This window comes from Aythya ferina (genome assembly GCF_964211825.1).
Source record: "Aythya ferina genome assembly, chromosome: 10".
NCBI lineage: Eukaryota > Metazoa > Chordata > Aves > Anseriformes > Anatidae > Aythya > Aythya ferina.
In genome coordinates, this window is record NC_140306.1 from 15,269,201 (window position 1) to 15,296,996 (window position 27,796).

General features: G+C 44.5%; 2 protein-coding genes across 4 annotated transcripts in view; both read left to right on the top strand.

Annotated features, from left to right (window-relative positions):
- Positions 1–26,504, top strand: part of FANCD2 (FA complementation group D2) — a 47,881-nt gene extending 21,377 nt beyond the window's left edge. For 2 of the 3 annotated variants that reach the window (XM_084531413.1, XM_084531415.1), the window contains 25 exons: positions 1,108–1,168; positions 1,699–1,824; positions 3,060–3,133; positions 3,234–3,374; positions 4,540–4,640; positions 4,946–5,061; positions 5,511–5,619; positions 7,790–7,888; positions 8,883–8,992; positions 10,459–10,605; positions 11,803–11,919; positions 12,637–12,765; positions 12,988–13,103; positions 14,144–14,257; positions 14,820–14,947; positions 15,883–15,982; positions 17,661–17,783; positions 18,437–18,530; positions 19,312–19,383; positions 20,618–20,656; positions 21,301–21,375; positions 22,487–22,561; positions 25,535–25,681; positions 26,198–26,266; positions 26,371–26,504. In XM_084531413.1, coding sequence (XP_084387539.1) covers positions 1,108–1,168; positions 1,699–1,824; positions 3,060–3,133; positions 3,234–3,374; positions 4,540–4,640; positions 4,946–5,061; positions 5,511–5,619; positions 7,790–7,888; positions 8,883–8,992; positions 10,459–10,605; positions 11,803–11,919; positions 12,637–12,765; positions 12,988–13,103; positions 14,144–14,257; positions 14,820–14,947; positions 15,883–15,982; positions 17,661–17,783; positions 18,437–18,530; positions 19,312–19,383; positions 20,618–20,656; positions 21,301–21,375; positions 22,487–22,561; positions 25,535–25,681; positions 26,198–26,266; positions 26,371–26,460 — 2,572 coding nt within the window. In that variant the 3' untranslated portion in view covers positions 26,461–26,504. Of the gene's footprint in view, positions 1–1,107; positions 1,169–1,698; positions 1,825–3,059; positions 3,134–3,233; positions 3,375–4,539; positions 4,641–4,945; positions 5,062–5,510; positions 5,620–7,789; positions 7,889–8,882; positions 8,993–10,458; positions 10,606–11,802; positions 11,920–12,636; positions 12,766–12,987; positions 13,104–14,143; positions 14,258–14,819; positions 14,948–15,882; positions 15,983–17,660; positions 17,784–18,436; positions 18,531–19,311; positions 19,384–20,617; positions 20,657–21,300; positions 21,376–22,486; positions 22,562–25,534; positions 25,682–26,146; positions 26,268–26,370 lie in introns of those variants that run through there. The other variant, XM_084531414.1, reaches the window with a different exon arrangement.
- On the top strand, positions 26,476–27,591 carry BRK1 (BRICK1 subunit of SCAR/WAVE actin nucleating complex). Its single transcript, XM_084531417.1, has 3 exons — positions 26,476–26,653; positions 26,740–26,822; positions 26,902–27,591. The coding sequence occupies exons 1-3, from the start codon at positions 26,536–26,538 to the stop codon at positions 26,926–26,928; spliced, it is 228 nt and encodes a 75-aa protein (XP_084387543.1). The 5' UTR covers positions 26,476–26,535; the 3' UTR covers positions 26,929–27,591.
- The last annotated feature ends 205 nt before the right edge of the window (positions 27,592–27,796 follow it).

Genomic DNA, 27,796 nt, shown 5'->3' on the forward strand with positions numbered 1-27,796 from the left:
GATCAGCCTCTGGCACTAAGGCTGAATAGCTTAATGTGCGCTGTTTGAATACAGAGAAATCTAAAGGAGAAAGAAGAAGAAAAATTACTGCTGTGCTGGGCATTGGTGTGACAATCTCTAATGTACTATATAAATAATTTATAATAGCTTTGATAAACGAGACTCCCAATAAGAGCTGTGACAAAGATCAAAGGGCTTGGAAAACAAATATTTGAGTGGTGTTGGGAAGCACGACCTCTTCGTGGAATGCTTTTGCTGATTATTACATGGAGAGAAAAGCCTGTCTTAGCTCTGGGCCCTGAGTTATCAGACTTCCTTATGGTTGCTCCCATAGCACTGATACCAGACTTACTAATTTAGAGGCACTGGTTTAAGTCTAGGCAGTAGATGCCGAAATGGTTATTTCAAGAACAGGCTTAGAAACTCCTAAAAGACTACAGGCAAAAAGTTAGAAGAGTGGAGTCAACAGTGCATCAAGGAACCTGCAGTAGCAGTGAATTTGCCACGTAAAATGCACACAGGTGACCCCAGCAGGTGGACCATGGTTTGTGCCTCAGAAAAAGGATTAAATCATCAGGGAAGTTGTTTGTTTGACTTACAGAGAAATTCCTTCCCTCTCCAACTCTGAAACAAGATCCTGGAGAAAATCTGTCTGCTGCCACTTGAGAAATACCCTTGTAATTGGGTCTTTGTGTACCTTACTGGCTTTCTGTCTGATTTCTTAAGAAACTGATTGAAGAAGACAGACTCTAAAGCCTCTACCAGAGAAAAAACTACCCTTCTGAGCTCTGCAAATAAGCAGCAGGAATTTGAGTAGCCGGCATAATGTGCAGCTGCAGATATTAGGCTCACATAAGGAGAGGCTCCATGGCCTTCAGAAGAGGAGATGGCTAGAGGTCTTAGGCTAGAAAAAGCATTTCCTTGAAGAAGACGTTGAGTCTTGTCCCAAAGGTGCCAAACAGCAGCAGGTCTTTTCCTAATCATGTCCAAAGCATGTCTTCTTTCCATGCATAATTCTTCATTTTCTGGAGAGAGTTAACGTGTGTGATGCATTTTGCTATCTCTTAAACGTTGTGCAACAAATGCAAGGTTATCAATTGCTTTCAGAAATGAAGGAGATGGTGGTTCATCGGAGAGACCTGAGCCAAACTTCGAGCGTGATGGGCAGGTGGGTGCCAAGAATGGGTGCGTGCGGGGGCAGTATGGGAGAGAGGGAGGACACGGTCAGCAAGAAGGTGTGACTGGAGACACAGTCTTAGGTAAAGCAGGGTGTGTGTCTGACAGTCAGCTGTACTGGGCATGGGAGGCTTGTGTATCAACTACAGAGGCAAAAATCTATTAAAATTGGTTTTGGAGAAATGCAGGGCTGTATTAAGAAGCACTCCAGCAGTACTAAAGCCACCTAGTGAAAGTCTTCTGTCCAGACATTATTTCAGACAAAAAGGAAAGAAACAGGGCAATCTCTTTTGTGTTATTCCATGGTGGAACAGTCCCAGCTCTGGGAAAGACCTGTGTTTCTTCTTAAAACTGCATGTCTGTAGACCAGTCACTATGGGCTGTTAGCCTAGAGCTGAATCTTTGGATATACCTCAGAGTAAATTAATGTAAGAACAAGAAGGAGTTAAGGTAAAAGTTTGAGTTGTTCTTTAAAAAAAACAAACAACAAAAAATATTCTGAAGACTGTTCTCTCCTTTCAGCTTTCTACATTGCTGGACCTTGTAGGCTTCTGCTGCGAGCAAACACCAGAAGTCTTGGCACTCTACTATGATGAACTTGCCAATTTGATTGAGAAGCAGAAGGGAAATTTGGACCTGCAGCTCCTGGTATGTTGCAGAGTTTTTTGAATTTAATCACTTATGTTTTCTTCAAAAGCAGAATGTTTTTCAAATATGAGCAGGACAAAATCATTTTGAGGATTTCAGTCCAGTCTGAGAACTGTTTTTGTTTGAGGCATGCCTGAGGTTTCTGTAAGAGATACAAAATTCTCTTTTCACCTCCTTTTTTTTTTTTTTTTGGTTTGGTTTCTTGTGGTTTCCTTGTTTTTTGTTGTTTTGATTGTGGAAAATTCCTCGTTATGCTTTAACAGCTTCCTTTATGTGAACTTTCATGTAACAGCAGGAGGAGGGGAAGCCTTTTAAAGGAAATGAAATGACATTTTGGAGTAGGCTTTTGAAGTCCATAGATAAAGGTAGAACCTGAAAGAACCTTAACCGTTGTATTGAAATTGGCTTCCAGTGAAAAAGCTAAGGCTGTCTGATATCTAGGAACTTGGAGGAGCCACGGTGAAGATTTATGGTAATAGGAAGAGGTTTGTGAAGGCCAACGCTCTTTCTTCTTGCTGGAGATGTTTTTACATGTGTGCTGTGCCAGCCAGGGGACTAGGAAATCATTCTGGGGCCCAGGAGAGCATGAAAGCTGTTGTGGAATTGATCATTCATGGTGCCACAAAGAGATCTTTGCTCTTATGGAGAAGCAAAACTGTGATTTAGAACAGGGGAAGATGATCAGGGGACTGTGAGCTGTGACAGTCACCCTAAACAGGATGGGGAGTTTCTCCCTTTTCCCAGTAAGGGTGATGACTCAGTTCTTGCAACATTTGTGCAGACACTTTTTGGTCTTTTCATTGTCTGTCCAAACTCTGTCACACCTGTTGCAGTATTTCTCCCTTAACTGTTGCTACCCATGTAAGCAGGTGAAGTCTGCGGGATACATTGTGTGAAATAAAATGTTGCCAGCACTTTGTAGCCATTTCATCCTGACCTTGGGTTCTTAGGACAGAGAACTTCCCATGGCCCTTCCAGCCTCTCTGCAGCAGTGGGGAGCTGGTAGATGAGCCCACGTCGAAAGAGCAGGGAATAAATTGATTGTGCATGCTTGGTAATGTCTCCTGGCTGTCTCTCTGAAGTTAGGCTTTGGCTCTCCTTGCAGGCAGTAGGTTCACTGCTGTGATTGTTGCAGGGTGTTTTTGCTTGGCCTCGTCTTCTGCATTTTCCACTGCTGCTGTCGCAGCTTTCTTTGCTGAGCCCATTTGTTGAGCAGGTTTTTCCTTTCTTTATAGGAGGAGTTTGGGAAGAGTCTGGTGGAGGACTTTCCCACTGACTTTGTGGTGGATCTCAGCCCCACAGTGACTGGGTATGCTGAGCACAGGCTAAGTATTTGTAACGTTCCTGTCAGTGACAACTTTGTCAACGTGGTGATCCTTTTAACTGAGTTTGTCTGCCTTTCCTTGCAGCTCCTTCTTGTTCCCAGTGAAGCCCTTGTATAATCTCGATGAAGATGAAAGTCAGGGAGCAATTGCTATTAACCTCTTACCTTTGGTGTCACAGAGTGAGCTTGGCAGGGTCACTGATGGAACAAATAACCCAAGTAAGAGGTACTGTGGAGCTTGCCTTTGCAATCATTCTACATTTAAAGGAATTGTATTTTCATTTTGTGTCCTGCCCAAGTGCCTTGATTAGGAGCTGGACAGAAGATTTACCAGTTTCCAGTGTTCTTTTCCTTCCCTTGCTGTTAGACGTGGGTCAGATAGGTCTAGAGGCATAAGGATGTGCTGGGGAATTGGCAGTCTGTTCTGGCTCAGACTGTTTAGCTGATGTTGAGTGAGTCATGTTGCATCTAGCTTGTTTCCCATCTGTCATCTGGGAATAGTAGCTCTTCCTTCCAGCATCATTGGGATATTGAAGGCCATGCCAAGATGGATAAGCAACTCCATCCATTTGGGCAAAATTCATATTTTGAGTGTTGAGTCTCAAATGGAGTCAGCAAGTAGTTTGTGTGTGTCAAGAGTACACAATTGGTTCTCACCCTTCAGTTGCACTTTCACAGCATGGACTTCTGCTTCACAGCAAAACCACAAACATGCCACCACAAGTAACATTTGTATGAGAAACAAAGGCTTTGTCCTAAGAGAACGAAACAAGAAGCATGCAGGAAGTAAAACATCTTATTAAACAATGGGACATCAAAGTTAAAAATAATAAAAGGCTTTTTTTTCTAACAATCAGCTTTATATCTTGCATAATTTATTGTCAGATTTTGTTGAGATCATAGTTGCGCTTAAAAAATACATGATTACTTTATACCAAATAAAAAGAAATATAGCTACCTCACATGCATTGATGGAGGGGAAAAAGATGTTAATTTTCCTCGCTTACAATGTGAGCAGTAGCATGCTAGAAAACATTCAGGGAGGTTTCTTTACTGCTCACAGCTGTCTTTTGCACAAATTCTTGTAGTTCCTCCTGAACTATTCAACTTTGATTTCTACCTAAAATAAATCTGACTCTATTTTTGTTCAGTACAGCAGGTTTTCTACCCTTAAGTTTTCCCAGAAAATTGATGGTCACTGATGTATTTATTAACCATATGAGGCATTTCTGCTTTGTGTTGCTATGACTCTCGAGAAGCAAAATAGAAGAAGGTATAGGCGAGCTGGCGTGGGGAGGACATGGGACACAAGAGAAAAGTGATGAGCATTCCGGAGGCGTATAAAACATAGGACTCACTTCATTTCTCTCTCTCTTTTTTCTTTTCCCCAGGGTAGTGTCACCAATATGTCTATCACCCTCTTTCCGATTGCTCAGGCTCTACACTGGAGAGCAAAACAATGGAAGCCTGGAGGAGATTGATGCCTTATTAGGTATGGAAAGTAAATCTTACAAACCCCTCTGGCTCACTCATTCCTGTTCCAGATCTGTAAAGACTTCCTGCAGCTGTGGGAAGAGTTGTGTAGTTTATGATGGAGGCTGAGATGCTCTGTTGGCCACAAGTGGAAGGGAGGCAGGGGAGACAATCACTTTCTCTGGGAAGTGACTGATGGTGTTCACTCCAAATAGTCACTGGAATCGAGAGTACAGGCTTTTGGAAGAGTCATTGTCCACGCAAAAAGCAAAGCATAGGTAGCAAACACAGTCCAAGGTGTGTTTTCTACCTACCCTGTCTCAGGTTGCCCTCTGTACTTGACTGATCTGGAAGTTGAAGGGAAGATAGACTCTCTTTCCAAGCAGGAATGGGAATTTCTGTGTTCGCTTCTCTTCTATGCGCTCAACTGGTTTCGTGAGGTGAGTAGAGCCTTGTCTGCATGTTTTGGAGTGGAACTGAGGAGTAGCACTTAAAAACATAAACCCCAGACTTCAGGGGTGCAATTGCTGAGGAAGAGTCTTGCCTCTTGGAAATATTCTCCAGCAAGGTCTTCTCTTTCTTTCTCTTCATTATGATTCTTTCTTCTTTCTTCTCTTCATTACGATTTATGCTTTATCCTGATTCTAGTAACAACTCTGCTTACTTGGCTAAGAACTTGACCTGTAGCTGCTGTGCTGTTGCTTTTCAGATTGCATTTTCTTACGGGCTTCTGAAGAGCTTTGTTCATGCAGTCTGGATTTGGTCACCCAGGCCACTTGTGCTAATTGTTGTGTGCTTATTTGGGACTTGTGGGTGTTATTCAGAAAAGAAAAAGTAAAAATGGATGCAAATCTCCCTAATTCACAGTGAGTTTGTGTTGCGTCTCTAGGTTGTAAATGCTTTCTGCCAGCAACAGGACGCTGAGATGAAGGGGAAGGTTTTGACTCGAATACAGAACATCACAGAGCTGCAGAATGTGCTAGGAAAATGCTTGGCAGGTGCGTATGAAAACATTTGCGTGTTCTGGGCCTGCACCAGCTGTGAAGTGAAAGGTATTGGTTTAAACATCAAAGAAGGAATTGTATGGTAATGTATGCTGCATTATTACAGTGACCTAGGAATCTGCCTGAGTATAGAGGAGGAAGCCTGTTTCTCTCCAAAAGATGCAGTGTGATTCTCTGACATTCAGGTTGTACCAAGGTGTTGAGGCCTGTTACAAGCACCAGCTGCCTTCATTAACTTGGCCCATGAATTCCTGCTGTCTGGCAGCTGGAAGCCAGTGCAGGAACCTGGTGGTCTCTGTCTCAGGCCAATGAGCACAGCCACAGAAACTGACAGATGACAACAGTTGAAGACAGCACCTATGCATAGGACTCATGTAAAACATAAATAAAGACAGCCGAGTCCCCTTCCTGCTCTTCAGCTGCTTAAGACACTTTTGAGTCACGAGCACGCATGCATTTGCGGATCCCCAAGTACTGGCACAGCACCTCTGTCTGCCTAATACTCCTGCCCAGATTTTGGGCCCTATAAACTGCTCCACAGGTCTCCTGCTAACCACCCAGTCCAGCTTGCTGCTCCTCACTACCCAGCAGACACACACACTCATACACAAACTTGTCCCACAGGCACTTCACACTTTTAGGTCCTCCAGATCCCAGCATGGACCGTCCACCCAGCTGATAGCCCCTCCTGGACCCAGGGCCTCCTACTTGCTGGCTAGTCTGCCTTTGAAGTTGGACAAGAAATTGCAGAGGCACACCCCAATGCGTGCCAAATTTGGGGAAGATGCAAATGCTCGCCCCTGCTCTGTCCCAGCAGCCAGCACCAGGCACGTGGGCTGTGACCTGTGGTTCTGCTCCAGCTGCTGGTGTTCAGTCCCTCACTTGCTCCACTCACGCTGATGCCCTCTAACATCTGGTTCTCAGCACACACAAACGCTGTTCCTGCCCCAGTAGCTGAGACCCCCACCCACACCAGGAGCTGACAGCGAGGACCCACTTGCTGCAAGTGCTGGCACCAAATCCACTCACACCAGTCACCCCAGTAGCTGGTGCTCTGGTCACAAAGTCCACAGGACCTGTTGAGATGCTTCCAAGAGCTATTGGCCCTGCAGCTACTGAAGTTGAGACCTTTGCTCACTCCAGATACTGGCACCAAAGGCCAAGGGCTCCTAAATGCCCAGTCTGACTCTAGTTGCTGGCCCAGCATTTACTCACACAGGTCTGGCCAGTGGTTTGTGTTTTGTCCTTTGCACACACACACTCACAGGATAAGAGAAGTGAGATTACATTGAAATGAAGCTAAGAAAGGATTTAAAACAAAGATAGGACAGACTGGGGGGGTCAGGTGAAGGGCTCGGTCATGCAAATGTACTGACTGGCAATGTTGTACTCATGTCCAGTCCTTTTATACCTGCTTCTGTCTGTTCCCCTCTTCGTTCCTCCCCATCCCCTTTCCTTGCATGCACATGCCTTCATCAGTTTGCATAGTTCCACCACCACTCCTACTCCCCTGGAATATCACAGGTCCTCAAATTCCTCTTTTTCATCCCATTTTATCAGTTTCAAAGCCCAGCTGTCTCTCCTTAAAGCTTTGCTGGGAATTCCTTATTGACCATCAATTAATAAGTGGAGACTTTTAGTCTACCAGGTTTGTGTTTGTCCTTGTTTATGGGCTTCCCCTATTACTTATACTCTTTTTTGCATTGAAAAGGTTCTCAAGCAGATAACCTTAATAAAGAATCCTTTATCACGTTCCACAAGCTATCCATTACAAGCTTTGTTTTTAAACCAATGAATCAACATCAATCCTAAATAAAGAGCCTCTTCAACACCTTTCTATTGCTCCAAGAGAGCTACAGGGACAGCAAGGAAAGGGCTCAGATGTGCTAGAGCAGCCCTTTCAGCTTCACTTACATTTATGAAGGTCCAAAGACAGCTGAGCTCTTGTTATTCTCCCTTTCTGGAGGAATGCAGAGAGCTGTGATTCTGATGCAGCATGGCAATACAAGAAGGTTGACTGGAGCTAAATGTGCCTGAGCGTAAGAGCAGAGGGATGTTCACAGGGATGGGGAAACATGGGGTGCTTCCTCTAGACGTGCATCTTGCCTCTGTTTTCTCATTCAGGAGCTGAACTAACCAAAGTTCTGCATTTTGGCTCTTTCAGCAACCCCTGGTTATGTCCCACCACCAGCTACTTTTGATTCTGAAGCCACGGAGGGAGGACCATCTGTTAACGCTGTTGGTGCCATGAGAAAAAAAAATGGTAACAAGTTTTTAACAAGGAAGCAGATGTGATGGGTTTGATTGGCAAGTTGCACTGCAGTCAGTAGCACTTGTGTGATGCATAAAGCACAGAATTTCTGGTATGGCCAATCTAGCTTGAAATCTTACCTGATCAACTCCTGGTGAAGATGGAGGTGTAAAATTTTTCCTACTCCATACAGCTGCTGGATAGTCTGTTTTTTTGGGGGAAAGCTATGCTTAGCATATAACTATTGAAAATTCATTGAAATGAATTCCCCAGATCCCCTTTAGATCTCTTTACATTGATGGAAATTCTGTTGGCAAGCTGTCAGTCCTTTGGCACCGTGGCCAGCAGTTCCGAAGTGTTCTGCTTGAATTGCTTTTGGAGCTTGTGTGAATGTTACCTGGCCCTGGTGACTTCCTGGATGATGTCTGTTTGATCTAACAAGTTGTTTAGGATTACTTGAAATGTAGTTCCTTTGGTCTCTCGAGATGCTACACAGTGTGTCAGGTTTGAGATTCTCCCCACCTTTGTCAGCAGTGAAGCCTATCGCAAGGAATTCATTGAGTTACTCTATTATTGGCATAGTGTCCCTGCAAGCCCCTTCTGGAGTTTTTCATCTTGTTGTCATCTTCCAGGTCCTCTGCTTTTCTCAATGAAACAGCAACACTGATTTTGGTTCACGCATTTTTATTTTTTTTTTAAGATAATGACCCACCATTTTTTTGCAGTCACTGCATAACATTTTTAAAGTACAGTAAAAAAAAGTGAGACTTACTTTAATTTCTTACCTTGATTTTATAAAAGAGAAGCTGGTTGGGGAGAGAGCCCCAAATGCTTTTGACTCTCTTTCTGACCATGATCCTGGCTGCAGATGACACACAACCTGTGTATATTCCATGCTTTCTTAGGGCTGATTAAAATACAGCTTGAGCTATTTCCCTGCCTTGCAGCCTCAACAGTGTTGAGCATGGTGCAGCTTTTTTTTTTTAAAGTTGCTTTTCTCTTTAAGGAAGGAAGAAAAAGTCTGATGGCAGCAAAGCCAGCATTGCAGACCGTTCTCAAGCAGATGAAAGCTCTGAGGGAAACCAGCCTGACAATGAGCTCTCTGAGCTGGAGAAGGTAGGAATATACCCCTGGGGACTGGCAAGAAAGGCAGACAAAGGAAAATGACTTAGAAAAAGAAACAAAAGTTTTGAATTACTCAAATAATCAGGCAACTGCTATTTCTAGACTCTGATCAGAAATTGTGAGATAAATCTGGAAAATACAGACCCTTGTAAGGATCGTATTTCCCACTGTCTCCAGTCTGCTTCAGTCACAGGTGCTTTGATTTTTCATATTTTCTTTGGGGTGTATTTTCTTTGATCAATGTATTCATCATAAGGCACATTAAAAATTACCCATTTTCATCCCATGTTAAGAGCTAGTTCCCAAACCTGTCAGCTAATGAATTGTTGAATTACATTTCTAGTTCTTTGAAGCAAGGTCTTAAAGTATTGTCATCGTGTTGAGAATGCAAGGTCTGTGCTGGCTGAGGGAGCAAAACCAGAGAAGTGTGCCTGGTTTTGGGCTCTGATGCCTGGCTGAGCATGTTCAGCCTGGAGAAGAGAAGGCTTTGGAGAGACCTCCTTGTGGTCTTTTAATGCTTAAAGGGGTCTTATAAAAAGGATGAAGAAGGACTCTTACTTGATTAGATTATGATAGGATAAGAGGGAATAGTCTTAAACTAAAGAGGATAGATTTGGGTTAGACATTAGGAGGAAATTCTTCACTGTAATGGTAGTGAGGCACTGGCACAGGTTGCCCAGAGAGGATGTGGATGCCCCATCCCTGGAGGCGTTCAAGGCCAGGCTGGATGGGGCCTTGGTCAACCTGATCTAGTGGGTGGCGTCTCTGCCTATGGCAGAGGGGTTGGAGTTAGATGATCTTTAAGGTCCCTCCCAACACAAGCCATTCTATGAATAATGTCACAAGTTACAACAAATAAACGGAGTCTCAGGTAGTTTGGGAATTAATGTAACTAACCTTTCTTAGCTAAACAGAGTACAGGTCCCAGACTAACCCATAGATGCCATGCCCTATCCAGGACAACAGGATACAGAAATCCTGGTGTGAGCCACATATAACATACATTGGGTCACACGACAGGGCTGCATGGAATGAAACTCTAAGAATTTATAGATATGATTAAAAGCAAGATAGCATCCTATGGCTTACTGTCCTGATAGTTATCAAAGGCAAAAACATTTGCCTTCCCCTTTTATGGTGCTCATGGGACACTGTCTTTTATCGAGTCCAGAATGAGTTTCATGATGGCTGTTGATTCATGGAAAGACGATAGCAAAGATTGTTCCAGTTTCCTAGATATTATTTTTTTCCAGAAAGCTTTTAGTGACTTGTATAGTACAAAATGGAAATGATTCTAATTCTGTGTGCCCATCTCTGTATTAGCTACTGTGAATTCTTCTTAGTCTTGTTTCAGCCTGGCATGAAATATAAAAGACTGTGAAAAAACAGTGTTATTTGAGCTAGTAAGTCTTACAGTTTTACAAGTTGCAAGCTGAATTCTGCCATTTACTTTTCAGACTGCTGCTGAGAGAGAGGCAGGGAACCCTCTGGCACAGCTGCAGAGTTATCGCCCCTACTTCCGAGAACTAGACCTGGAAGTGTTCACTGTACTCCACTGCGGGCTGCTGACAAAGTCTATCCTGGACACAGAGATGCATACAGAGGTGAGTGGAACAACACAAAAACATCCAGGTATGACTTTGTGTTATGTATTGTCTCTCTCTGAGGCCTTGTTTCCTTCTGATCCATTGAAATGGGTGGAAGATTGATCCAGGGCTGTGAGCTGGGTACTAGGAGAGAATCTGTCCGCAAAGAAAATGAAGTACCTCAGGGCACTGAGATAAAAAGGACTTTCCTTCTATATTAGACATGAAGTACAGCAGCAATATTTAAAAATAATAATAATTTTAATATTGCATATAAGGGGAAAAGATACAGCATAACGTATGCATTTAACAGAAAGCAAGAGGCTTTAATACTGAACACTGCTCAGCTGCAGGATGTGGTGGCCTACCTATTGCAGAGAACCTATGGCATTACAGTCCACATTGCGAAAGGCAAATGTCTCAAGTTATCAGCAGATGAATCTGTGTAAGGGGAGATTCAGGTTGGGTATTAGGAAAAGATTCTTCACTGAGAGGGTAGTTGGGCACTGGAACAGGCTCCCCAAGGAAGTGGTTATGGCACCAAGCTTGTTGGAGTCCAAGAAGTGTTTGGACAATGCTCTCAGGTACGTGGTTTGATTTTAAGTAGTCCTTTGTCAATCCAGGAGTTGGACTCAATGTTCCTTGTGGGTCCCTTCCAGCTCAGGATATCCTATGATTCTAGATGGGAAACTCGGCTCAAATATGGGATTAGTGTCATGGATGTGCCCTCCCTGGACAGGGTCCTGTCTCCCATCTGGGAGCTTCTGTAAAACTGCATTACTATGGATATGGAAAGCAGAAATGCGTAATTTTATTATGCTCTTTGTAGGCAGGCTGAGTCCACCTAGAGTCTAATTTTGTTGCACAGCAGTGGGATTAATAAGCTATGAAAGGGGCACAGTAGGCTGGAGTGTGGTCTGGCCTGCTCCACGGCCAGCTATCTCTGTGTGTACAGAGAGCAGGGCAGTTGGAAGACTGTATGACAAATCTCCTGGCACGTGTTGCAGTATTTCAAATTATGTCTTGGCTATTGCTCGGTGATTTTTGTGGTTCTTTGGACTCAAACCTCTTTTTATCCCTAGGACGTCAATGGTATTTTGAACTTTAATGTATAAATTGGTTCTCTGTCAGTATGGAGGAGGTGAAGCTGAGCTTCAAGGCACCTACAACTAGGTCCTGAGTCCAGGAATTGACTGTCCTTCCTTGTAATTACAGGCTAGTGAAATTGTGCAGCTGGGGCCTGCTGAACTCTACTTCCTCCTGGAGGACCTGTGCTGGAAGCTGGAACATGTGCTGACTCCAGGCTCCACAAGGAGAGTGCCCTTCTTAAAGGCATGTACAGCAGTAGCTAATGGTGCAACGCCTGTGCCAAGCAGAGCATGTCAGTGACTTCCACACGTATCCTGAATGGATAAATGCTTTTCAGAATTATTTTCGCTTAACAGCTAAATGTCCCAACTGTGTGTCACAGCAGCATTTGTCCTTTGTCCTAAAGACAATTTGTCTTAAAGAGATTTCTGTACCACTTCTCTGTCCAAGGGGACAAGATGTAGCTCAGGTTAGGCAGATAGAAGCTGTTGGACTCAGGTTTTTTTTGTTTGTTTGTTTGATTTGTAGTCTTTAAAACAGCACCTCGAATGTAGTAACTCTTTGGTTTCCTGGCCGATGACTTCAGGAAGAAAGTAAATGCATGTGGCCCATTGCATTAAACTATGAGAAATTCACTACATCAGTGTTCCTGTTCTTAATCTTTCTACCTATCTTAATTCCCATGTACACAGACTGCCTTCTCTTAGTGTTTGAGTAAAACATGATGACCTAGATGTCACATCAGTTTTGTTCTCTCCATCAAATGTTGTCCACTTGTCTGAGTTGGTGCTGGTTGTTCAGCAGAAGCCCTTTTTTTTATTCAGTGCTCCTTCCTGGCAGAGTATATGACATCAGGAATTGCACTGCTGAAGTAATCTTAAGTTATTCTTAAGTATGTCATACAACATTATTCTCAAGTAAGACTGATGAAGTGACTTTGAATTTTTGGGTTTGCCACAGGAAAGAAGCCATAAGGATATTGGCTTTACCCACCTGCGTCAGAGATCCCCTAAGGAAGTTGCTGAGTGTGTAGTCAAGCTACTGAAGCCACTGTGTAATCACATGGAGAACATGCACAATTACTTCCAGGTCAGTGGGCAGCAATTTTGACTCAAAAAAATCATCCGGTTTTGTTGCCTCTCAAAGTATTTTTGGTTTTGTTTGTGGGGGAAAAGAGAGTGGTTTTGGTGTCTTGAGTGTTTTTTTTGGTTTTGTTTGTTTATTTTAAACATGGAATTTATGGAAATGGATTGCTGTGCTGTTGTCTTTCCTTGGAATGGCATGTAATGAATGATTTGTTCTGTATTAAAGGCAGTTACACAAAATCAGGGTGTGGTAGACGAACCAGGAGTGAACATCCAGGAGCACCAGATGATGTCCTCTTGTTACCAACAGCTGCTACTAACTTTTCGCTTGCTATTTGCTTGGTGAGTTCAAGCAGAAGAGTGTATAATTGCATAAATAAACAAGGTCTATTTGCTGCTTCCTTTTCTTCTTCCCTTCCTTTAAAGTATTTGTACCCAGCAAATGGCCTGTTAGTCATGCAGAACAACACACTGCACACATGCACACAACACACTGGAGACATTTAAACATTTTGTAGTTATGTCAACCTTTGTTGTCGACCCTGAACTAAACCAGTAGGTGATTCACAGTGAATGCAGGGTAGTCTGAAGCATAGAACTGGCCAGCATTCATTGTGTTAATCCGTGTGGTTTTGGATTAAGACCAACATAAGAGGCATACTCTCACACCTGCCTGTGCAACTCTCATTCTGCCTAAGGATCTTGGAATTTCTTACCCCTAATTCCCCTTGTCTCAGGCTAATTTGTCATTGCCTGAGTCCTGAGCAATAAAAGACTTCCTTCTGTCAATGGATAGGATGAATGTGTGTTTCATTAATGAAAAGCCTATGCTGCTCATGTACTTGAACTGGACTCATAAATGCCAAACTCAGTGCGTGTGCAGCATGGATTTAGCCTCCGCATCTGTTAATATAATTCTGATTAGCATCATGGAGGTTTTTTATCTGAATCCTAATTTAGATCTGTATGTAGAAAGCACTTTACCTTTGTTGTACTTCAAAAACGTCAGTAACTGTAAAAAGAGTATGAAAAGGCAGTAGCAGAGCGCAAGTAACTGTCACTTTGGCACTCCCTAAACGTTAAATGCTCAGTTATAAAAGTTACATTCTCTTTAATATTTAGCAGAATTTTCTAATTTCCTTTTTCTCTTCCATTGCCCTGGCAGTTGCAGGGAAAAAGATGGAGTATTTGAACTAAGCTTGCTGTTAAAATTGTGGGTTTTTGTGTGTGTGTGCCCTATAACTTTCATATTGCTGGGCTCTTCTTGCATATCAGCTTCTTTATTTTTCTTGTTGCAAACGTATGCCCAGATATGCTTTTGTATCTGATATCTCTCCTCTTTCTAGTCTGATGATAAACTGGACTTTTTTTTCTGCCCTCAGGAATGGTTTTTCTCAGCAGGAGAATACTGACTTGCTAAGGTCAGCTCTCCAGGTAGTTGCAGACAGGCTAAAGCCAGGAGAGACGGAATTTCTTCTTCTTGACGAGCTGATAAGGTAGAATCAATATTTCCCAAACTTTGAAAGTGACGAATTTCAAGCAGGTTGTTTTTTTGTGGGCATTGTGGGTAAATGTGTGTTTGGGAAATCTCCCAGAGATGATACCACCTTTAAACAGGGGATTTTCCATTTAGTCTAACTATAGTGCAGTCAAAGCTAATAAAATGTTGCTACAGGATTGTAAGATGTGCATCAGTCTGTGCATCTCATTTGTAAGTGAGCTATTTGAGACTGGGAGATCAGTAGGATTCACAGAAGGAATGAGCAGGTTCTGGGTAGTTAAAAGGTCTATAGGGACATGAGGCAAAAGCAGTGTATAAAGACGTTGCTAAACTTAAAGTGACTGGAGCCTGAGAAAAGTTTCCCAGTGATTGACTTTTGGTCTACTAGAGGTTGACTACCCCTCCTTCAAAGAGAGTATTGCTAGAGACAAATGCCAGGCTAGACTATGGAGACCTTGGATCTAAGCTGGTCTAATACACCTTTTTTATTTAGGTGCTTATGGGAGATTACCCTATTTATGCTCTCTTTACCTTTTTTCTTTCCTGTCATTCCCCAGTGAGAGTTTCCAGTACCTACTGAATTTCCAGCAGAGTGTTCCCAGCTTCCAGTGTGCATTCATCCTCACTCAGCTCCTGATTGCCATCTCTGAGAAACCAATGGCTGGCTGGAAGAAAGAGAAAATGGGTAATGTGTGAAGAACCTCTTCTCCCAGATTAGTTTTCATGCTGTCCTTTGCCAGTAAATCTTGGGTTCTGTCTCTGGAGTGCATGTTTTTGGGGAGAGTTTTCCTCTCAGTATCCTAGTGGTCTCACCAGGGTGAGCAGTCCTAGCCACTAATAAAAGGAACTGCAGTAAATGTATGAGAAGCTGTTTGATGTTTGTTTTATTGTGCCTCAGTCACGTGCAGAAAGGCAGACTCCAGCTCCTTTGGTTGGTGTTTTTAAAATCAGAGCCTCACAACTTTTAAGAGTTTCTGCTGTTTAATTTTGATACCAGTTTAACCGTTGATGATGGAGCTAACCACAGACATAATCAGATGTAACTTCCCTTAAAATGAACTGTCCACGTAGAGCTGTTACTTCAGGGTGGAGAGGGGAATGCTTATCTGTTATTAACCGCACACAACAAATGTTCTCAGTCACTAGAACCGCCCTTCTTAGGGATTAGGACCAACTTTGTAGGAGGGACAGCATTCAAGCAGATAAGGCATAGGCATGCTTGCAGGTAATATACAAGAAAAACACTTGCTCTCCGCTTGGAATTCTTTATTTCAGTGTATGACAGCTCTCTCAGCTGTACCTTGTCATACTGAGACACCTCTAGAATTTGCCTTTCTCAGATGTCCATAGCCACTCAGAATGATAAGTTCTCATCTTTGAGAGATGTGATAAATCCCATCTTTGATGGGATTTTACTGCTTTAAACAGGCCCACATTGAGAGAACTGCCCACTGACCATGTCAGGGAATAATAAATTTTAACTAATAATATCCTGTTTTAAAATATTTCTGCAAGACACATGGACACGTGGCCTTTTTATGGAAGAAGGAAATTGTTTTAGATTCTTGGGAACCAAAGCATGTACAATTTCTTCTGTAAGTTATTCCTTATCTTTTACAGCTTTGCTGGCAAAGCAGTTCCTCTGCCGGTCCTGGGTGAAACCCGGTGGGGACCAAGAGAAGGGCAGCCAGTTCAACAGCGCGCTGCATACTCTGCTCTGGTAAGACTCAAGCCGTTGTAAAAGCATGCTGAGACACTATAGAAATTTTTCTAGTTGTTACTGTTGTTGCAGAGGGATGACTCCTCTCAGTCATTACCCTCATACTTTAAGGATACAATGAGTGGTAAGAATTCTGTTAGTCATTGGCCATAGAAGCATGCTTGGACCTCGTGTTTGCTAGATGATAGCTTGTCAGTGTACATCAACACATCACAGATATGTGCACATACAAGTAGAAATATGGATATGGACTAAAATATCTGGTTTTGTTTTCACAAAAGTGAACACTAATCTGCTCTCACTAAAGCCAAGGAGCGCAGGACTGAGTCTTAGATGAAATATAATCACCAAATCAAAAGATGGTGAAGGTTGGGAGGGACCTTTGGAGGTTCCTTTGTTTCAACTCCCCTGCTCTAACAGGTACCCCTTAGAGCAGGCTGCCAAGGACCAAAAGAGGGTTTGTGACTTCTGGAAGAAGGGACAGGCAACTCAGGAGGACTACAGAGCTGTTGTGAGGTTATTACAGGGAGGAAATCAGAAGAGCCAAAGCCCAACTAGAGTTTAACTTGGTCATTACTGTAAAAGACAATAAACATAGTTTTATAAGTGCATAAACAAGAAGGGCTAAGGAGAATCTCCATCCTATATTGGATGCAGGGAGAAAAAGTGATGAGAGATGAGGAAAAGGCTGAGGTACTTTAATGCCTTCTTTGACTCAGACTTCATTAGTAAGACTAATTGTTCCCAGGGTACTCAACCCACTGAGCTGGGAGGCAGAGGCAGGGAGCAGAATGAAGCCCTTATTATTCCAAGGGGAATGGTTTGCCACCTACTACACCACTTGAACACATACAGATCTATGCGGCCATGTGGGATCCACCCAAGAGTACTGAAGGAGTGCTCACCAAGCCACTTCTAATGATTTATCAGCAGCCCTGGCTATCCAGGGAGGTCTCAGTTGACTGGAGGTTAGCAAACGTGACGCCTGTCTACAAGAAGGACAGCAAGGAGGCTCCAGGGAACTGCAGGCCTGTCGGTCTGACCTTGGGGCCAGGGGAGGTGATGGAACAGATCATCCTGAGTGTCCTCACACAGCACATGAAGGACAAACAGGTGATCAGAGCCAGACAGCATGGGTTTATGAAAGGCAGGTCCTGCCTGACTAACCTGATCTACTTCTGTGAGAACATGACCTATTTAGTGGATGTGGGAAAGGCTGTAGACTTTGTTTACTTGAACTTTACTGAAGCAGTCGATACTGTTTCCCACAGCCTTCTCCTTGAGAAACTGGCTGCTTGTGGCTTGGAGGGCTGTATGGTTCACTAGGTAAAAAACAACTGGCTGGATGGCCAGGGCCCAAGGGTCGCTATGAATAGAGTTAAATCCGTTTGGCAGCCAGTCATAAGTGGTCTTCCCCAGGGCTCAGTACTGGGGCCAGCTTTGGTTAACATTACATACATACCCCTGTAGTTCCCTGGGTCCTTTTCAAAGGTAGGAGTGACACTTTTCCTCTAGTCCTCAGGCACCTCTACCAGTCACTATTGCTTTGGATTTCCTACGTAAGAGTGGCATAAGAGTGAGCTTGACAATTTTAGGCCACGTGCTACAGGTAGTTCAAGAATTTTCTGGGTTATTCTGTGTAATATTTACTGGTGAACTAAGCTTGTTTCGGATTTAGTGTCTACCTAGAGCACACAGATAACATCTTGAAAGCAATAGAAGAAATCTCCAGTGTTGGTGTTCCTGAATTGATCAACTCTGCCAAAGATGGATGTTCTTCTACATATCCTACACTGAGCAGGTAATTATATCAATAGAGACTTTGTACATCACAAGATGCACAATGACTTTTTATATTCAATTATTTTGTAGTCTATTATGGTTTCATGCTAGTACTGCTGTGGACAGCTCTGGGCACTTCTAAACTTTTTTTGGGGCAGTCCAAAATAGGTTAGTGCATAGTTAGCTTTAAATGGATGTGGAATGTCATTGTGCATTGCAGCAATGTTAATTTTATTATTTGTGACCCATTTCAATTGGAGAATGAACTGCCATCCATCATTAAGTATGCTGCCTCTTTACATGCTGCTACTGTTGTGATATAAAGCACTCTAAAAGTCACCTTCATAGACCTGGGGCAGCTCTAAGCAGTCCTGGGCTGGTACATGGTTTGCAAAAGCTCTGTGGACTCAGGTTATTCCTGCTAGTAGTACAGGAATTAAGGAGCATGGCATACGTAGGGATGGCCAAATTTCCTGCACTTCAGAACAACTAAAATCTTAGATTTTTGATGGAGAGACATGCTTATGAGTCCTAGATTCAGTCTCTTGGGATTTGCTACTAAGCAGAATGCTCAGCTGGGCAATCTTTAAGTATTCCACATTGTTCTGGGGACAATAAGTCTGTCTAGGTGCTGAGGGATGGCTTTTAATTTTGCTCTTGTTTACTCCACAGGCAGACATTCCCAGTTTTCTTCAGAGTAATGATAGCTCAGCTAGAGAGTTCAGTGAAAAGCATCCCAGCTGGGAAACCATCAGACTCAAGCGAGGTAGGAAAACAAATGCAATGGAATCTTTGAGGGGGAAAAGGGCCTAAGTTAAACTATACAGCATAATAAAGTTGTACAGCTTGTAAAGGAATCTACTGCTGAACATGGTCTGTGAAAAGCAGTCAGAGATGCTCATTGATCATACAACACTGATACACAGGAGTAGCATCCTTTTTTTTCTTGGTTTGCACCATGTAAAAAACAGTAAGTTCATTAGAAGCCATAACTGGAAAACAGATAGTAATCAGCAAAATAAAAAGCTTTGCAGTTGGCCTGCACACCTGTGTTGCAGCACAAAATTATTTTCCAAGCAAGAGTTTCTCTAAGATCAAGGAAGTGTGTTAACTCTGAGCATTTTTTAAGGCATGTGGGAACTGATCAGGCTGGCATTACCATTATGTGGTTTTGTCTGATAAATCTGCCTGTGGGGAAGCTTTGTCCAGCTGTTCTCAAAACCAACCATGCTTTGGGTACGGTTCTTCAAGCCAATTCCTTATCCATTAAACAGTCCACCCTTAAATACCTTCTCTCTCTAGTCTGGAGATCAGGATGTGATGTGGGACCATGTCAAAGGCGTTACAGAAGTCAAGGTAGATGACATTGGTTGGTTTTCCCTTGTCAACTGATGCAATCACTTCATCATAGAAGGCCTCCAGATTGGTCAGGCACAATTTGCTCTTGGTGAAGCCATGCTGGCTGTCTCAGATCACCTCCTTGTCTTTCATTTGCCTTAACATTGTTTCCAGGAGGTTCTAATTATGGTCCCCTTGCATCCCATTAGACACAACTGGAGAAACTGCTGCAGTGGAACATTGCTGTGCGGAATTTCCACATCCTTGTTAACTTGGTCAAGGTGAGGATCGATGATGGTTTGGGATATTTTTCTGGTTTTACCTTCAGATTCCTAGCAATTTACCCAGTTTTGTGAGCACAAGGGAAAAATGTGAAGGATGATTTACTAGTGATGACTAGTGAAGGATGATTTACTAGCTAATGCTCTGATCTCGGAAGGCTTGGATTCCTGTCTAGAACATTCATTCAGCGTTTATCTGATAGCCCTCAGCTCCTGACTCACACCCAATGTGTGCTTCCTTTGAACCCTGCCAACGTTCCACGTCACCCTGTGTTGATAAATTCCAGAGGTCAGCCCCACTGGATAAATACTCCCTTCCATCAGTTTTTGAGTTGGCACAATCAGTGTCACCAATTGTGACCACGTTTTGGGCAGAAGGGAGCAAGTACGGCTGCACTTTTGCTCTATGCCTAGATTGATCATTACTGTTTGCTTTTATCATATTTGCAGTGATGATCAGCAAGTTCAGCTTTTTCAAGTACAGCTTATGAGTTCTGGTGAATTGAGCTGGATTCTTCTGTACAACAGCATTCACTGGGGCCCTACCTGCACTCCAGATGCTCTCACAGCACCTGCCATCTGAGAGCATAAAGAGTAGAGCTGACTCAACTAGTTGTGTTTTTTGCAGTCCATAGCAGCACCAGAGTACCTTTTCAGCCTTTACTGACATCTGTGTGCTATGCCAGTTAAAATGCTCATTGTTTGGTTACAGAATTGGTCTCTGGCAAAAAATATGTATGCAAAAATATACCAGAAGAAAGCCCACAGCTGTGTGACCTGTGCAGTGACACCTGCTGCCTTTTCATGGCTGACACCATTAATATAACAGCTCCATTACTTCCTCCAAAATACATTATTTTGAACACCTCAGTTTTGTTTTGTCTGTTAGGTGCTTACTTGCCCACCAGCTGGACTGGGTCTCTCAGTTCCCAGATTATCAATAATTTCAGACTCACTGGGACGATTTTGTGCCATCTGCAAAAGGTATATCTCCCTGCTCCCTTTAGATGACTGAATAGCCAGCCTGCAAAGTACTTCTGTCTGACAACCACTACATTTCATGCACTTACATGGTGTTCTCTGTTGAAATTTGAGAATGGATGGTGCCTTAGAACAGGTTTCACACACTGTGAATGAATGGCATGTAACTGAGGGCTATTTGCAATTGGCTGCTGTGCTTGTGTTGCTGCCTTTAGACTTGCAGACTGAGCTAGCTCTCCTCTTGCCCACACAGGTATTTGACAGCAGGCCTGTACTCAACATCTGCCTGAAGGTAAGCAAGAACTCAAAATAATTGAAGAGAGCTATTAAAATACCAGCTTTCTTGAATTACTGCTTCCAGTGGAGAAGAGTAGTTACTGATTTCTCTGGAAGAAACAGATATAACTCATTCTCATATGCTGAGCTGTCTTCCAGTTATCCTTCTCGAATGGCTCAGTCATGAAGACTTTGCTGCTAATGGCATTACTGACTTAAGCCCTTTTCCATCTCTGCTTTCCCTGGGGTACTTCAAATCAGAGGAGACATCACAACTAGCAGGTTTCCTGTGGAGCCCAGAGAGGCAGTGTGTCCTCCTGCAACTCTTCCTTTTCTGGCTAGGATTTACGTAGTGACTTTGTCATTTTCTTTACTTAGGTTTATCACCAGTTTGCTAGTGAATAAAACCAGGGATGCGTACAATTATGAGACCATTTACAAGGCCATGTATGAGTCCACCTTTGTAGTGACTAGAGTGGGACCCTTTACTGAGCTTGTATATTCCAGTACAGCTTTTATATGAACGTAATCTTTTACTAAGCAAGAACAGTCTCTCCAGGATAGCTTGAAAGAATGTATTACTCTCCTACTTGACTTCATGATGGTTCTTTGAAAAGGAATTTAAATTTGCCTTCTAATGTATTTATTGTTCTTTTATAGTATGGACGTCTTTTTGTAGAAGCATTTCTGAAGCTTGCCATGCCTCTCCTGGATCACAGCTTTAAAAAACATAGGGTAAATACTTTGGAGACAGAACTGTCTAGAACTGGTTGAGAAGCATGACTGATACTTGCTTTAAGGAGATTCCTGTCTTTGGTCAAATGTTGGCACAACACTTGCAGAGCTTCGTGACAAATGTGTCTGATGTTTCCAGCTTGCTGTGCCCTGCTTACATGCCTGTGCAGTGCTCTCTTAGCAAACAGATTGCTATTTGTGAGCTCTTTGCCATGAACTCTTGGAAAAGCTGAATGGATTCACTGTTAGCAAAGGAAACCCTCTTGACCTCCTCCTCCCTCAAAAGTTACCACCACAAAGGTGTCCCTCAAAGTAGGAAGCTCACGTTGAGCAGTTGGTGTTGGTGGGGTCTAGGGATCCAGTGGGAGGGTGTTTTTGCAAAAATTCTTGCAGTTTTGAGCAGTACAATATGCATGAATGCAGATGGACTGAGCAACCTCAGTGCTCTATGTGATAAGCAAGAACAGTCCTTTTATTCCCTTTCCTTTGTTGCAAGATGAACTTCCTTTACTGGTGAGACTCGTTCTTTGGCTTCGTCTTCGCAACTTGTCTGAGTCTTTAATAGATAACCCATTTCCATTGCAAATATGAGATCTGTTCTTATGGCTCTTTGGTGGAATGAAGTCATCAAAAAGATATCTAGTCATTACTACTGCACAATAGAAACCGCCTCATAATTTGCTCAGTAGAGAGAACTGATGTCCAGAGTTCACATTTAAAGTGTTTCAAATATCACAGTCTAGCAGTATGTTCCATATTTTCCTTCTGGTTCCCCTGATAAAAAAGGTTGTACTTGAGCAAAGATGTGCCAAGATGGTCTTGATCTTAACTGCTCCACTTTCACTGTTAGGTTCCAAAGGCTGACTCAAAATCAGTTTTCAAATTGCTTGGCCTGATAGTGCTTATAATGTGTCATCTTACTTCTGTTACCAGTGACTTGATGATGTGCATGGTGCAAGTCTCCTGTGGTTTATCCTGTTCATCTGATGATCTCTGCATCATATCTTTAAAAGGATTACTGGGACTCTCACATTACTCTAATTTTCCTTATGGAAAAATCCTTTGACCATGATTTGATCTACTTTTTTTATTTTTTATTTTTTTATTTCAGGATGATGTGCAGGGTTTGCTGAAAACCTTGCAGCTGAGTACCAGACAACTTCATCACATGTGTGGCCACTCCAAGGTAAGGTAACTTCCAATTGCAGCACAAACTCCTGTCATAAGAATTTATTATTTTCCTCTCCCTGTTTTTCTAGGGCATACACAGGTTCTACTTGCAGGCTTACAGCAGTATCAGTTATAGCAAAAGCTCTGGAAGGAGGAGAAATAGCCTTAGTTCATGGCCCTAGAGTTCAATTATTTGATTTGGAAGTGGCTGAGGTGGATATCAGATCAGGTTAGCGTACCCTATTTTTTAGGACAGGTTCTTGATATCTTTGGTCATTGGTATCTGCAAGAGGATGTTTCTGAGGACACAAGCTAAGACCTTAGAGACCTGGAATAAAGTACAGGTGCTAGACTGATAATATGGGAGAGAAGCCTTGGCAAAGACCAACAGCCTTTTGAGTCAGAAGAATGGACGAGGAAAAACCATACTCAAAATCCTCTTGAGGTGCCTTTTTGGCTTTATACATTTATATTAAAGAAAAGGGCAAAGGGAGAGGAGTAAGATGGTGACACCCAACCAGTCTGCAGTTCTCTCTGTAGAAGACTGGGGGAAAGAAGGAAGAAGAGGACTAGCACCCTGCTTGCAGTGTGGAGAGACAGTACTTAGCACAAGAGAGAATCACAGGGGAAAAATGCAGTAAAAAGGAATTTCACTTGTGTCAGACTCCTCAGAGCTCCAAGAACACGTCTGAGAAAGAAGCTTTTCCAAAGTAGTTGAAGCAGTGCTCCCCAAGCTAGATTTGCTAGCAGTGTAATCCAGAGCTGGCATCAGGAGCAGAAAAACCTCGCTGAAAAACAGAACGTGCCATTGCAGCTCTCAGCATAGAGGAGAACCTGTCCAATCAGTCTGGTGAACTAGAACCTGGCACCAACCTGGGAAATGCTAAAAAGCCAGTCTGACACTTGAAACTTAATTCCTTGTGCCCACTTTAAAGTCCCGGTTCACCCCAAAAGCAGCATAACACCACTGCAGCTTGTGATGGTTTTTTTTGCACTTGATCTGGATGTGTAAGTGTGGTGTTCCACAGTCCCTCTTAGCAAATAACTGCGATTAGTGAACACCTTTGTTTTACAATTGCTCTTCCATCCACCGCAATCTGATCAGGTATCTGTGCCAAATCGTTTTGGCAAGAGTGAGAAGGCAGTGACTGATTCGGGGCAAATAAATAAATGTATGCAATGAATGAAGAGGATTACCTGAAAATAACCTGTGTGGAGTTAACGGCAACACTTGTTAAAACAGTCTTGATACCATTTTCGTACAACACTAGTAGATGCTCACTGACTTACATGTGATGTTATCTAAGATTTGATACTCCCTTGATATGAATGTCTTTAAAGAGCTTCTCGTACCAGACAGCAGTGATCAGCTTCACCTAAGGTACTTAGCATTTGCTCTTCTGCATCAGCTTGCATATCTCATGCTGGACATAAGGGAACAGATTTTTGCAAAGGACATGGTGCTTTGTCGAGTCTCCAAACTGCTTGAAAGCAGTTGGGTGGGTTCCAAGACCCAGGGAGCACTGTGGTGTTGGTAGTGTCACTGGCGAGCTCTTCCCTGATTAAGTTCTGATTAATGCTGACGCTTGCTAGCTCCTGCCTCTCATGCAGACCAGAGAACAGATTGCTGTTGGTACTCAGTTGCTCGTTCCCTGCTGGCAGAACACGAAGCAAGGCAGTGCCCCTCTTCCCATACATGTTGACCTCGTCCAAGAAATAAAGTTAATCTGATTTCAGACTACAGCTAATGAGAGCAAGAAGCTTGCAAAGTATTCTCGTGAATGAAGAAAATACGCACAAAGTAATTATTTACGACTCTTGGCAGGTTCTCTGGTTTAGCAATGGCTCTAGATCCAAGCCTAGCAGGAAGGGACTGCTCAGACAAACACACTCACCTGGAGCTAAATCTCACACGATACTTGGCATAGCTGCCCTTCTTCAGCTGATTTTTGCTTACATCAGCTCCAACTGTCCTAGTCCTCCAAAAGCCAGTGCTGCTTTGGTCTGCATAAGCTGCCTTTGGAATTAATAGTGCAGACACATTCCATGCAGCTAAGGTAAAGGAACTATGTCAGGCACTAAGCAAGAAAATATTGTTGTTACAGTGGTTTATTCAACACCTTTCTCGTTCTGTCTTCTCTGTACTTGGGAATCTGGCAATTTCCTGACGTGAAACTCCCTCGGGATTAGCCGGCAGTTTGTGGCTATCAGCAAGCAGCTATTTCCCTTCCTAGGCAGGTAGTGTGGTGGTCTGCAGTTTGTAGCGTTGCTTTTTGCTGGGGATTGGATCTATGCGACTATCCATTGCTGACCTACACAGATAACTGGTATTTCACCAAGAACTTGCATGTGAGAGCCAGATTTACCCAAACATTATCAGTTGCACATGCCACCAGCAGCAGTGCATCTTTCAGACACTTGTGTGCAAGCAAGCTGTGGTGCCATGAGCAAGGTAGCAGCAGTGGGAGATCTGTCCATGAGGAGCTGTGTGTTCTTGGAGAAAAGAGCAAGTGACACCAGCCTGTTGCTGAGAGGATGGAGCAAATGAAAAGCAGATTCTCAAAAGATTTCCCGAGGCTGAGCAGAATTCATCTGACTTGGTAGAGGTGTTAGTGGCCTGCCTGTAAGGTTTATGAGAAAGCTGAGGCTCCCCCTGTTCTTACCAGAGGATGCAGCTGCTTGGATTATTGGAAATGACTCATTTGCTGTTTTAGACAAAACGCTTGTCTGAGTTTTATTTTATTTTTTTAATACGTGAAAGAATTTGGCTAAGAAATTACATAGTTTGGGCAACCTTTGCAGGAACTGTGTCCCATCCCTCCCACCTGTATAACTGTGGCTTGGACTAGCCCAGTTTCCTGTAACATCAGAACATAATTTGCCAGTGAAATTCTCCTCCCAGCCTGAGTCCATACTGCCTAATTTTTACAGGCAGAAAACGTAGGCAAGAATCAGTTGTAACCATGTTGTTCAACTGTTTTGTATGTAGATTCGCCAAGATCTTGGACTGACTAACCATGTGCCTTTGTTGAAGAAGTCACTGGAACAATTTGTATACCGAGTGAAGGCAATGCTGGCATTCAACCACTGCCAGGAGGCATTCTGGGTGGGCATCCTCAAAAATCGGGATCTGCAGGTGAGAATTGTTTGGGGGCAATTACAAGCAGGGAAAGGATGGTGCTCACCTTACCCCCACAGCTGTAACTCTGCCTTTGTGTGTGGGTAGTATTGAAAGGCTGCATTCAGCGTGACCATACTACAGCTGTAACAAGCACAGCAGGAAGCATTTTGTCAGGTTTTCAAGGTCCTGTATCTCTGGGGGCTTTCTCACAGCGTGCCTCACACCGAAGGGGTCAGCTCTTCTTGTTCCCAACAAGTGGGTACGGGGACCTTTCCTCTCCTCAGGGCTAAGAACTTGCAAAAGGAAGGAGTAACCCCCCTTGAACACCTCCTGCACGGCTGTCTGAGTGTTAATGGAAACCCGTTCTGGCCGTTTTCTTCATCTTGCACTCTGAAGGCAGGCCAGCCAGCACAAAGCCTGCTTTTCACCCCAAACCTATTCATTCGAGGCAGTAACAAAACGTCTTCCGTTCCACCCCAGCACGCTTCTGCTGCTTCCCATCCACTCAACACACGTCTGTGTTACACGTAGGGAGAAGAGATTTTGTCTCAAGCTTCTGAAGCTTCCGAAGCCAGGGACTCCGAGGAGGACTCCGCTGAGGTAGGGCCGTGTGGGCACCGCCTGCCCCCTCCGTGAGGCGGCCGGGTGGGGATGGCGGGGGGCGAGCCCGCAACCCCCGGGGCTGAGGCCGGCCTCTCCCGCAGGAGCCCAGCGACCAGGACGAGGAGGAAGAAGAGGAAGAGGAGGAGGAGGAGGAAGGACAGGGGGCGGCAGGCAGCGGCCCTGCCCCCTGAGCACCGCCCGGGGCGGGGAAGGGGAAGGGGAAGGGGAGGGAGCGGGAGGGGGGGGGAGGGCGGAGCGCGGCGGCCATGTCGGTGCAGGAGGACCCGGTGCAGCGGGAGATCCACCAGGACTGGGCCAACCGCGAGTACATCGAGGTGATCACCAGCTCCATCAAGAAGATCGCCGACTTCCTCAACTCCTTCGGTGAGGGGGGCCGGGGCCGGGGGGGCCGTGTGGGACCGTGTGGGGCCGTGTGGGGGTGGCGGTGTGTCTCACTGCCGCTGCCGCAGACATGTCGTGCCGCTCCCGCCTGGCCACCCTCAACGAGAAGCTGACGGCGCTGGAGCGCAGGATCGAGTACATCGAGGCCAGGGTGAGCCTTGCGCTGTGCTCGGGGGTGGCGGGGCCGAGATCGGGCTTGGCTCCTCCTAAGGCACTCCCTGTTCCTGCAGGTCACCAAGGGCGAGACGCTGACATAGACCGGGGGTGGCCCCGGGCCCCCCGCCGCTGGAGCTGGAGTCCCACAGCCTGCACCGGGCTCGCCGCCGCCGTCTCCTCCGCTCGTGTTGCCAATAAACCGCTGTGCTCCTGCCCTGCCTGCTCTCTGCCTGCCCGGGACCGGCTGCCTGCTGCCCCAAGGGGTGTCCGGAGTGCGCCCTCCTGCCTGCCCACCCCTCCGGGCCCCGCGGGGTCCGGGCCCTCGATCGTCCCCTTTGCAGAGGGGAGACGCTGCCGGGGTCCTGGGCCTGGCTGCTGGTGACTCCGTGAGGCATCCGGGCAGCGTGGCGCAGCCTCCGAGGTGCTTTGTGCTCCTGCTGGGGTCTGGAGGAAAAAAGCTGGTGAGCCCGAGGGTTGGCGGGGTGATTCTGCCTGCACCTGTGCACGCTGTAAGGGCTGGCTGGGGGCAGCAGGCTCACCCGTGTCGTGCACGCACCGAGAGCACCCTTAGACAGCATCAAGGAAGGGGGATGTCTCCTCCTCTGGGAGGCAAGCGTCACGGAGAAAGCAATCTCTCCTCCCTTTGTACCACTCTCCCGTTTTTCTCAGTTCTTCAGTGGGCATCTAAAGCTGCTATCTCACTGCTCTTATTTTTATTGTGGAGACCATGGGGTTGGGGTCAGTAAAAGTCTTCTTGCTTCCCAGCAGGCTTTAAATGTCTCTGTACGTTATTCAGCTTAAAAGCTCACCTTTTTGTGGTGATAATGTGATGTCAGCAGGTTTTACTGAACACCTGAGTAAGTTTGTGTTCCCCTTTTTATTGTCCAGACTGGCAGGTCTGACGTCAGCTGGCTGTCCCCCAGTCTGTGTTTTCTCCCAAAGTCATGGTTTTGCTCTCCATGGGAAGTC

Excerpts from the sequence above, each read along its gene's own strand:
- BRK1 (XM_084531417.1), top strand. The coding sequence starts at position 26,536 with ATGTCGGTGCAGGAGGACCCGGTGCAGCGGGAGATCCACCAGGACTGG. Across the intron at positions 26,654-26,739 it reads CGACTTCCTCAACTCCTTCG|ACATGTCGTGCCGCTCCCGC; the intron begins GTGAGGGGGGCC and ends CCGCTGCCGCAG. Across the intron at positions 26,823-26,901 it reads TCGAGTACATCGAGGCCAGG|GTCACCAAGGGCGAGACGCT; the intron begins GTGAGCCTTGCG and ends CTGTTCCTGCAG.